General features: G+C 42.0%; 1 protein-coding gene across 2 annotated transcripts in view; it reads right to left on the reverse strand.

Annotated features, from left to right (window-relative positions):
* Nucleotides 1-12719, reverse strand: part of fsip1 (fibrous sheath interacting protein 1) — a 118133-nt gene that overhangs the window by 13793 nt on the left and 91621 nt on the right. The window contains exon 10 of one of the 2 annotated variants that reach the window (XM_062042243.1): nucleotides 9109-9237. The exons of the other annotated variant lie outside the window; for it this stretch is intronic. Coding sequence (XP_061898227.1) covers nucleotides 9163-9237 — 75 coding nt within the window. The 3' untranslated portion in view covers nucleotides 9109-9162. Of the gene's footprint in view, nucleotides 1-9108; nucleotides 9238-12719 lie in introns of those variants that run through there. 2 annotated transcript variants of the gene reach the window in all.

Below are 12719 nucleotides of genomic sequence, written 5' to 3' on the forward strand. Positions count from 1 at the left end.
TTTGAGCCAACCCAAGACCTCTGCTGTGTCAGCAAAATAACTTTTACACTCACTCTGTGCGATGTCATTGCAATGCAACTGATCAATAAATCCTTTACATCCACGTCCAATTAGTCTACCAAGTGGGCCGACAACAAATACATCGACACAACAGGAGGAATTTGTTGTTTTCGGAAATAATTTGAAGATGTGTCCTTTGGGACGCTGGCCAACCTGCTATTGGTTCATTTTGGGGCTTTAGGGCGGTGGCTCAGATGGTAGAGTGGCCGTGCCAGCGACCTAAGGGTACCTGGTTCAGATACAGCTTCCGCCATCGTCAGTCACAGCCGTTGTGTTCCTGGGCAAGACACTTTACCCACTTCCTCGATGAAGCAACATCAAGCAACAACTCCATTCAAGAGCGCCCCCTGCCGGCTGTACCTTGAAACAGCATCCCCAATAGGACACAGCAACACACTCCAAATAACTGCTCAACAAACAAACCAAACACATGTTGGTATGGTGAATGACATAGACCCAGATACCAACTTCATTCACAAAATTAGCAACAACTGCCAACATGACACAGAGGACCAATACACTAGGAACATAAAAACAGATGATAGACTATCATATATTCACTTTAACAGTAGAAGCATGTATGCCAACTTTGATAGCAATAAACTATATTGAAGACATTTTGAATACACATTTAAAGTAATGTAACGACCTGCTGAGGTTGATGTTGTGTTCTTGAGTGAGTGATATTCAGAATTCCCATTGTTGTGAACGCACCACGCCAGTAAGGTGATTAGCGAAGAAGGAGGAAGCGTTTGTTGTTGCGAAAATAAGGAATGAGGATAGACATGTGTGTGGAAGGAACAAGATAAGTTGAGCTGTGTTAGTATAGGTTGCTCAATAAAAGTTTAAAAAGAGCGTCAGACTTAGTGTGCACTTCTTCTGGACGCTACAGTAATAATGATCCCAGAAACCTGGATGGATACCGGAATTGGATGGATATGAACCTAATTATATTAACTGGAATAAAAAAACTGGAGGTGGAGTAGCAGTGTATGTTAAAAAACAACTGAACTCTGAAGTAGTTTAAAAAAAAGTGTCTTGCTATTGATAACTTATTATAATGCATCACTGCATATATAGAGCACTAAAGTCAAGTAGTGACATGCACAGACTGGATCAAAGCAACTTTTGCAGATAACCAATACGCATTTTTAAATGTGGGGATTTCCACATTGATCTTGAACCCAAATAAGCAGAGAGCAGTTGATGACTTCATAAACATAATGAACTGAATGAAACTGTATCCAAAAATTACTAAAGCAAGCAGAATAACAGTAGATCATGCCACTTTAATCAACAATTTATTCACTAATGACTTTTCACTAATGACTTTGACAACAAAACAAAGAGTAGTTTGTTACTCACTGATGTTACTGATCATCTTCCGGTCTTCACAATATACAATAAAAAGACAAAAAAATATATTAATAAATCATACAAAAGATTACACACAAAAAAATTATTATGGCCTTTAAGAATTATTTAAAAAAACAAACATGGGAAAAAAGAAAATTGTACAACTGATGTGAATAAATGATGAAATATTTTTAAGTATTTTCACTGTATGATAAAAACTGTCCACTAAGACTAGTCACTAAAAGAAAAAGAAAGAAAAACCATGGTTGACAAAAGCATTGCAGAAAGTTAGCAAAAAGAAAACAACATTATACAATTTATAACAATTTATCAAACAAAGAACAAAAGAAGCTGAACACAAATTTAAAACATACAATAATTTAATACGGACTCTACGTAAAAGTAAGAAAGAATATTACGACTACTAATTAAAAACAAAAATAACATTAAAGCAACATGGAACATCCTAAACAGTGTTATCAAGAAAGGCCAAAAGAAAGCAGAACATCCTCAATACTTTTTACAAAACCCCAAACCAGTGAAGTTGGCACGTTGTGTAAATCGTAAAAAAAAAAACAAGAATACAATGATTTGCAATTCCTTTTCAACCTATATTCAATTGAATACACTGCAAAGACAAGATCATTTACATTCGAACTGGAACATTTTATTTTTTGCAAATATTAGCTAATTTTATATTTGATGCCTGCAACATGTTTAAAAAAAGCTGGTACAAGTGGCAAAAAAAACTAACAAAAGTTGAGGAATGCTCATCAAACACTTATTTGGAACATCCAACGGGTGAACAGGCTAATTGGGAACAGGTGGGTGCCATGATTGGGTATAAAAGCAGCTTCCATGAAATGCTCAGTCATTCACAAACAAGGATGGGGCGAGTGTCACCACTTTGTCAACAAATGCATGAGCAAATTGTCCAACAGTTTAAGAACAACATTTCTCAACAAACTATTGCAAGGAACTTAGGGATTTCACCATCTACTGTCCGAAATATCATCAAAAGGTTCAGAGAATCACTGCACGTAAGAGATTATATTACGGTCCTTCAATCCCTCAGGCGGTACTGCATCAAAAAGCGACATCAGTGTGTAAAGGATATCACCATATGGGCTAAGGAACACTTCAGAAAACCACTGTCAGTAACTACAGTTTGTCGCTACATCTGTAAGTGCAAGCTAAAACTCTACTATGCAAAGCGAAAGACATTTATCAACAACACCCAGAAACGCCGCCGGCTTTGCTAGGCCCGAGCTCATCTAAGATGGACTGATGCAAAGTGGAAAAGTGTTCTATGGTCTGACGAGTCCACATTTCAACCATCCGGATTGTTATAGGCGCAAAGTTCAAAAGCCAGCATGGTATGGGGGTGTATTTGTGCCCAAGGCATGGGTAACTTACACATCTGTGAAGGCACCAATAATGCTGAAAGGTACACTACCGTTCAAAAGTTTGGGGTCACATTGAAATGTCCTTATTTTTTAAGGAAAAGCACTGTACTTTTCAATGAAGATAACTTTAAACTAGTCTTAACTTTAAAGAAATACACTCTATACATTGCAAATGTGGTAAATGACTATTCTAGCTGCAAATGTCTGGTTTTTGGTGCAATATCTACATAGGTGTATAGAGGCACATTTCCAGCAACTATCACTCCAGTGTTCTAATGGTACAATGTGTTTGCTCATTGGCTCAGAAGGCTAATTGATGATTAGAAAACCCTTGTGCAATCATGTTCACATATCTGAAAACAGTTTAGCTCGTTACAGAAGCTACAAAACTGACCTTCCTTTGAGCAGATTGAGTTTCTGGAGCATCACATTTGTGGGGTCAATTAAATGCTCAAAATGGCCAGAAAAAGAGAACTTTCATCTGAAACTCGACAGCCTATTCTTGTTCTTAGAAATGAAGGCTATTCCACAAAATTGTTTGGGTGACCCCAAACTTTTGAACGGTAGTGTACATACAGGTTTTGGAGCAACTTATGTTGCCATCCAAGCAAGGTTATCATGGACACCCCTGCTTATTTCAGCAAGACAATGCCATGGCCACTTGTTACAACAGTGTGGCTTCATAATAAAAGAGTACGGGTACTAGACTGGCCTGCTGTAGTCCAGACATGTCTCCCATTGAAAATATGTGGCACAATATGAAGCCTAAAATACCACAACGGTTGAACAACTTAAGCTGTACATCAAGCAAGAATGGGAAAGAATTCCACCTGAAAAGCTTCAAAAATTGGTCTCCTCAGTTCCCAAACGTTTACTTAGTGTTTTTAAAAGGAAAGGCCATGTAACACAGTGGTAAAAAATAGCCCTGTGCCTACGTTTTTGCAATGTGTTGCTGCCGTTAAATTCTAAGTTAATGATTTTTTGCAAAAAAAAATAAAGTTTCTCAGTTTGAACATTAAATATATTGTCTTTGCAGTCTTTGGGCAGCACGGTGGAAGAGGGGTTAGTGCATCTGCCTCACAATATGAAGGTCTGGGGTTCGATCCTGCGCTCGGGATCTTTCTGTGTGGAGTTTGCATGTTATCCCCGTGACTGCGTGGGTTCCCTCCGGGTACTCCGGCTTCCTCCCACCTCCAAAGACATGCACCTGGGGATAGTTTGATTGGCAACACTAAATTGGCCCTAGTGTGTGAATGTGAGTGTGAATGTTGTCTGTCTATCTGTGTTGGCCCTGCGATGAGGTGGTGACTTGTCCAGGGTGTACCCCGCCCACCGCCCGAATGCAGCTGAGATAGGCTCCAGCAACCCCCTGCCACCCCAAAAGGGACAAGCGGTAGAAAATGGATGGATGGATGGATGGTCTTTGCAGTCTATTCAATTGAATATAAGTTGAATCTTTGCAAATCATTGTATTCTGTTTTTATTTACGTTTTACACAACGTGCCAACTTTACTGGTTTTGGAGAATGCTACTTGGACATCCATCCATCCATCCATCCATCCATCTTCTACCGCGTATTCCCTTTGGGGTCGCGGGGGGCGCTGGAGCCTATCTCAGCTACAATCGGGTGGAAGGCGGGGTACACCCTGGACAAGTCGCCACCTCATCACAGGGCCAACACAGATAGACAGACAACATTCACACTCACATTTACACACTAGGAAAGCAAACAAAAAACAACAAATTATGCTGGCGGAAGTTTACCTGCGTTCACCACAGATACGTAAGTTAAAACAATTATTTTTCTAAATGTTTAGCCACTGCATGCAGTGTTGTCGACTTGGCGACTCTGTCGCTATATCTGGTGACTTTCCAATCCTCTTGGTGAGTTTTTGTTAACAGCTACAAGCGACAAATCCAGCGACTTTTTCCGGTGTTATTGGAGACGTTTTTGTGTCTTGGAGACTCTAAAATGCAGTAGTAGTGTCTTCAATGACCAGTGACAGTTCCTGCTGTGAGTCTCTCCCCGGTTCCAAAGCATTCACAGGCAGTCAGTTGTTCTTCTGTTGCGGGAGCAGAGCGGAGACCATCAAAGGGCAGGAATTGCAGTGGTTAACGCATGCGCAAATCATTTGCACTCTTGACTTTATGGTTCGTTCCTTACTGTACATCTCTGTACCTAGTTTGCTGTATTATTGCAAATACTTTTCAAATGTGCACTTAATTCTTACTATACCTACTGTCACCAAGGTTTGAGCAAATCAGTGACTTGCAGTTCAGAAAAATAATAAAGAAAGTTCCTCTATGAGATTCTGACTACCAAATTGCATTTGTATCCAAATATCTGTGTATTTTCTTAATCTTTTAATTATGCAAGCAAATATATAACCGGTGATTAATCATTATGAATTCTCACAATTCTGTATAACACAATTTGAGAGGAACCCAAGGATGCAGACAGAAGGTGAGCCGAACAGTTCTTTTACTAGAGCTGCATACTCACAACAGGCGCTCCTCACAGGAGGGAACAAAAGGCGACAGTGCAAAAAGGAGAATGCAAAGTGTGCACCGTGGAGAAAACATTGGGAGCAGCTGTGCACGTCTCACAACTTGCCCACAATGGGAACACAGGAACTCTAAGGGGAAGGAGAAATTAAGTGACAAACAAGGTCAACTGCACCAACAAAGGAAAACTGAATGCAAACCACAAGGTGGCAGCAGTTGGTGACAGTATCCCCCCTCCCCTTAATCAACGGACGCCACCTGGCGGACTTCCTGGTTTTTCAGGAAATCTGTGATAAAAATCGGTAATTAGTGTTTTATCGATGATAAGGGAACGAGAGATCCAGTAGCAATCCTCTGGGGGGTAACCCAGATCGATCAGAAACTGCACCCGCTTGCCTCGCCTCCTGGCGTCCTGGATGGTGTTGACTATGAAGGCCGGATGACCCTCCACCTGCAGAGGAGCTGGGGGAGACACTGATGGAGGGCTAAGGTCGCTCGACTCGATGGGTTTCAGGCGGGAAACATGGTAGATTGGGTATGACTTGAAAGACTTGGGTACCTTGAGTCGAGCTGTGACGGGAGTAATCATGTGCTTCACCTCGTATGGTCCAATGAATCTTGGTGCCAGTTTCTTCGACTCTCCTGGCAGTGCAATATCTCTGGATGATAGCCAAACCTTCTGGCCGGGTTTGTAGTCGGGGGCTGGTCTGTGATGACGATTTGCCATGGTTTGGTTTCGTCTGGCAGTGCGAGACAGGGCGGCACGGGTATCACGCCACACACTGTGCACCTGGCGGAGGAAGGCAGTCACGGAAGGGACTGCGGACTCTACTTCCTGAGAGGTAAATATAGGAGGTTGAAACCCATGCACCACATGAAAAGGGGACCGGCCAGTAGATGAACAAATGAGTGTTACGGGCATACTCCATCCAAGGGAAAAAGATGGACCACAATGATGGATGTTGGTGACAAACACATCTCAAGGCCGCCCCCAAGTCCTGGTTGGCTCTTTCAGATTGTCCATTAGATTGTGGGTGGTATCCTGATGAAATACTGACGGTGGCCTCCAACAGGTTGCAGAATGATCTCCATGTAGCAGATGAAAATTGAGGACCTCTGTCTGACACCACATCCATGAGGATCCCGTGAAGGCAAACCACATGGGTGACCAGAAGTTTGGCGGTTACCAGGGAGGAGGGAAGTCTACGAAGGGGGACAAAGTGTGTGAATTTAGAGAATCGGTCTACAATGGTGAGGATGACAGAAAACCCCCTGGAGATGGGTAGACCTGTGACAAAGTCCAGAGTAATGTGCGACCATGGACGAGAGGGGATGGGAAGGGGCTGCAACAACCCCGCAGGAGCCTGTCTGTGCCTTGCTCCTGGCACAGACAGGGCATGCACCCACAAATCTCTTCGTGTCAGTGTGGATTGTTGGCCACCAGAACCGCTGAGTGAGTAGGAACTCAGTGCATCTGGCACCTGGGTGGCAGGCAATCTTGGAGGTGTGAGCCCAAGACAAGACTTCTGGACGGAGGGTTCTCAGCACAAAAAGGCGACCAGGGGGGCATCCAGCAGGAGATGGGGAGTCTCTGAAGGAGTGTCTTCTGTTGGGGGAGAGAAAATCTTCGACAAGGCGTCAGGTTTACCATTGAGTGACACTGGGCGAAAGGTGATACAGAGGTCAAACCTTGTGAGGAATAGAGCCTGGCGGGGATTGAGGCGTTGAGCAGAGCGGAGGTAGGCTAGGTTACGATGATCCGTCTTAATGATAAACGGATGTTTGGCACCCTCCAGCCAGTGCCTCCATCCTTGTAGGGCCAGGACCACTGCCAGAAGCTCTCGGTTCCCAATATCATAGTTCCTCTCTGCAGGTGAAAGGCGTTTGGAGAAGAAGGCGCAGGGGTGCAGCCTCCGGGGGGGTAGCGACGTAGCCCGGTCTTTACAAAAAACATCACTAAGGGAATGATATTCCTCAGGAATCAATGAAAGATCAGGGGGTTGAAGACTAGGAAGAGTTACAGGCTTAGTAGGAGACGAAGCGGAGCGCAAACAGTGATTATGACAAAAAATACTCCAATTAGTAATTTTTAGTGTGGTCCAATCTATGCTGGGATTGTAACATTGCAACCATGGAAGGCCAAGAACTACGGGTGCTGAACGAGAAGGCATTATAAGAAAACCACCTCACGGTGATTACCAGAAATAAGGAGGGATATGGCGTGTGTCTGATGCGTAATATTAGCCAGGTGACGTCCGTCAAGTGAGCTAACAGTCTTAATGCGTTCCAAACACAGTGGGATTTTTTAAAGACTCAACAAGCCCACTGTCAATAATGCCCCTGAGTCAATTAGTGCCTTAATAGGGCACGACTCCCCCTCTCCCATGACAGACTACCTTCCACTTGAAGTCTTCCCACCAGCGAAGAAGATGCAGATGTTGACGCAGGGGCAGGCGGCCAAGGTGGTAATCTTGACCGAGGAAGATTTTCGGTCGAAGCAGAACGGCCCCTAGTAGGGCGCACAGGACAGCGAACGACGACGTGGTCCGCAGCTCCACAGTACAGGCATAACCGCAACCTCAGCCGACGGCTCCTCTCTGCTGATGACAGGCGGCTGCCACCCAGCTGCATGGGCATAGCCCCCTCTAGCCCCTCTTCCGGGGCATTGCAGTCAGAAGGCGGAAGCAACCCTCCCTGAGGCTTGGACGGTGATTGTGTGGACCCGGTGGGTGATTGCCATCTGGTGGACGGAGGATCCCTCACCTTCTGGGCATGTCGCTCTCGTCGGCGGTTGTCCAATCGGATAGAGAGCGAAATGAGCTCCTCGAGGGTCTGTGTTTCGTCACGGGCAGCCAGCTCGTCTTGGATGCGGGGGCTAAGGCTAGCCAGGAATATTCCCTGCCAGAATCCGGAAGGAGAATGAGTGGTCGGCTACAGAGGAGGACCCCTGGCGAGTAGCGAGGAGGTGGCTGCCTGCCTCTCGTTCCCTCACAGGGTGATCAAAAACGCTGCGCAGTTCAGCAGAAAACAGGGGTAGACTTGAACGAAGTTCTGGTTTGCTCTCACATATCTTGATAGCCCAGCGTGCTGCTCTTCCAGCCAGTAGACTGAGCATATATGCCACACGGGCGGAGTCCGTCGCGTACGACTGAGGCTGCTGTGCAAATACTAAGGAGCACTGGTATAAAAAAGTCTGCATTGTCCAAAGTCCCCCTCATACCTGGATGGATGTGGTATGCTGGGCTCTCAGGTAGGAAAACCCGATGTCGAGGCGTCGGAAGAACCAGAGGTTCCAGCTGCAGGTTGAGTTACCTCTGAGCCTGGGAGCGGGTGAGGGAAAAACATGCGTGTGTGCATTTCCTGCACCAGTGTTGGTGCGTGTGTGATGGCTTATTTGCTGGCCATGAGCCCTGAGAGCCAGCCGAACAGGATTTTCATCTGCGGGTTCCATAGATGACTCTGTGATTCTGTCACAATTCTGTATAACACAATTTGAGAGGAAACCAAGGATGCAGACAGAAGGTGAGTCGAACAGTTCTTTTACTAGAGTTGCGTACTCACAAAAGGCGCTCCTCACAGGAGGGAATAAAGGCGACGGTGCAAAAAGGAGAACGCAAAATGTGCCCCGTGGAGAAAACAAAAACTAGTATATATGAAAATAAAACAAACTTGGGTCGGAGTTGCAAGACGTACTACCTCCGACGTAGACACCAAGCTGTATGGCACCGGGAGTGGCCAGGGTCACAAGCAGCAAAAACACAAAGCATGGAAGTCATCAGGTGTGGAGAGCCGAGGAGTGGAATCACCGAGTGCCATTCAGCTGCCAAGGTGCTGCTTAAATAGCACCCGGGTAAATTGGGAGCAGCTGTGCACGTCTCACAACTCCGCCCACAATGAGAACACAGGAACTCTAAGGGGAAGGAGAAATGAAGTGCACAAACAAGGTCAACTGCGCCAAACAAAGGAAAACTGAATGCAAACCACAAGGTGGCAGCAGGTGGTGACATTAATCACTGTAAAAGACCCTGATTAAAAAAAGTAATCACTTGACAGCCCTAATATATATACATACAGTATGTATATATATATATATATATATATATATATATATATATATATATATATATATATATATATATATATATATATATATATATATATATATATATATATATATATACATACATAACATACATCCATACAAATGTACATATGCATACACATGCATACATATATGCATATGCAGACATATTTGCATATATACACACTTACTAGGGTTGTCCCGATACCAATAATTTGGTACCAAAAATGTTTCCGATAATTTTTGATACTTTTCCGAATAAAGGGAACTACGAAAACATTTCAATTTTGGCTTTATTTTAACAGAAAATCTTACAATACAATAAACATGTTTCCTATTGCACTCAAAGAACAATTTTAGAAGGTTAAAATATAAATTAAAGGGCATTAAACACATTGTGTTTGTCTTATTGCACTCAAAGAACAATTTACAGTTTTCCATAAAGGCTTCAATGTAAAGTAGTAGTAATCGATCCAGATGTCAATACTATTGGTACATAGTATAGTTTGAGTATGTAAACAATATTAAAATAATTACATCAATATTTTTTTTTCTTGTTCTTATTACAAAATCATTTTGGGGGGTAATTTTTATTATTGTAAAAACAAAAACCTAATTCTATATTTAGTAAGATAAGCTTTATAAAAATGTTACTGTATATACTCTTGTTACTTGCTGCAAAGCAGTTTCAGTTCTAGAATCTATTGTTAGAGTATCGGATCAAGATTCGAAATCGGATCAGATCTGAGGCCAAAAAATTAGATCAGGATCAATCACTTTCTGTGGTGTCTGTCATCTTGACTGTGGAACTTTGAGTCCATATTTGGTACATATGTTCTGTTATACTATGGCTATCTAGCCATTTGAGGCAATATGTCTATTTGAGGAAATACGGTATTGTCTGCTTATTGGTGCCCTGGCCACGTTGTACTGAGCAGCCAGGACAGAAAAGCCTGTATCGCTTTTTTTATGTCATTTTCTTGTTCTACTGTAATCATTCAAGTTTACATCTTCGCCCATCAGTGATACCTTTTTGATACACATTAAGTAAACCCAAGTTAATGCTTAATCAAGACACATAACTTCAAGGATAATACTTTTTGCACTACTTTTAGGTTATAATTTTTGATAAAATGTTGGTTGAGTACCATTTTGTATTTGTCTGTGCAAGAATTGACTACTAACAAATGTTGAAGCATAACACTCGATTTTAGCTTTGATCTCTTCAATTAACAATGACAGTATGATTGATGATGTTGGACTAATTAGACCAAGACCGTCTGCTGGAAGCAGCCTATCTTACTATAAATAGGGGGATTGTCCTAACAGATCCAATAGGGCCGTTTTTATTGAGAATAAATTGCATAACACAACATTGCTTGTAAACAAATGTGTCAATAGCTCTTGTTGTTTATCATCTGTTTCCACTGCATTCATAATACAATAATAAAATAAGACAGATCCAGCTTGCAACATTACACCAAAAACAAAAAATGTTCCTAAAACATAGTAAAAAGGTACATGGGCCAAGGGAAAAAAACATTCTAATTTGGCGAGGATCTAGATAAAGATAGTTTATTTGGCACTGTCCACACTCCAGAAGCCTATAATGCCACAGCCCATGATCCCCATGAATCAGAAGGTAACCTGCTGCTAACCAAATAATATATGGACAAACAAACAAATACCACACTCCATATGTGTTGTGAATTTGGTGGAGGTATGTATCTACTGAAAGAAGGCAAGAACAAAATCACTGCAGAATCACTTTCAATGTCCAAGTATGCATTAGTCAGGTCAAAGGTCACTAATGTTGGGCCTTAGACAGGGTGTGTGTGACAATCCCTCATCACAAATCTTGCCGATATTGTTCCCAAAAAGTTGGAAGCAAAAAATTGTCCCAAATATAAGTAAGAGCTGTGAATGATCAATACATTGTGTACGTTTTAACGAGGACTGTCAAACGATTAAAATATTTAATCGCGATTAATCGTATTTTGTTCATAGTTAACTCAAAATTAAACGCAGATAGATATAATTTTCATCATCAATAATGCTGTCTGTCTATCTTTGTTAGCCCTGCGATGAGGTGGCAATGTAGTAGCTAATTAATTTTTAGCATTAGCATCATGACTTTTCGTATATGGGCTAACAGCAACAGGCTTTTGTTGCTGTTATTCCTATTAAGGAAAAGCAAGAGTAGGTCGCATACGATAACTAATATAAGCTCAATTGGGTGAACATCTGAAGTAAACAGAAAGTAAATAAACAACATATGTAAAGCAGAAAATCCAGAAAAGAAGGTGAAAAAGTTGGTAACCCAAACCTAAACTGTATTTATATTGTAAGATCATTAGGCTGCAATGTAAGCTATTATTTAGTAGAAATAAAGGATGCTATTTGCGATGTGATGCAATCAGAACACATTTACAGCCACGACAGGCACATGGAGAGGCTGCTACAGAGGAGGAGGCGGCACTGTGTTAGTGTGTTAACCTGAGCCTTGCCGTGAAGAAACATGTACGTTTTTCAATTTTGGAATATGATTGCAGGGCAAATGTTTTCAATTATTCATGTTTTATTCATCAATAAATACAAATTGAATGCAGAAAAAGTACTTTAAAGTTACAATGCATGCGGAGATGACATTTGTGCATTTTGTGTTTTACACTACAGCATCTCTTCAGACAGCAAGCAGCAGCAGCACCGAGGGATGTGCTGGTGAGAGACAGACTCAACATGTATCCAAGTGAGTGTTTGTTAGTTGTAACAAACTGCAGTAACAATCCTTTTTCAATTAAAAAGTACAAAACATATATGTTCAATGGTAAAACATCTTATTCAATATCAGACTAATTTTTGTCTCAATCATTTTTAAATACTCTCAAGACATCCTGGCCTATTCATCTGAAATAGTTATCTTACTGTGGCTGCATTAAAATGAGTGCTTAAATGTATTATATTACTGATAACATCATGCTGCAAAAGAAAATAATGTATATTAATTATGGATATTAGCTTGCATGTTCATAAACTAGCTTTCATTGCTGTAATATGGACTTTTTAGCAATAGGTAAGTATAGTTAATATAACTCTGTTACTAGAATAGGTGTAACGACCGGGTCGCATCGTGGTGCGAGGTGTTCTCCCAAGGATGCAGACGGGCTCGGACACAGCTTGCAGGTAGGAAAAATGATTTATTCAGGAACTAAATCGGACAGGAAAAAAACAAAAACGACTAGCGTGGGAGCTAGCAAGCAAAATAGCATAGCCTGAAAGCTAGCAGGAAACAAAGTGGTCGTTAGCTGTTG

This window comes from Entelurus aequoreus, linkage group LG03, assembly GCF_033978785.1.
Source record: "Entelurus aequoreus isolate RoL-2023_Sb linkage group LG03, RoL_Eaeq_v1.1, whole genome shotgun sequence".
Taxonomy (NCBI): Eukaryota; Metazoa; Chordata; class Actinopteri; order Syngnathiformes; family Syngnathidae; genus Entelurus; species Entelurus aequoreus.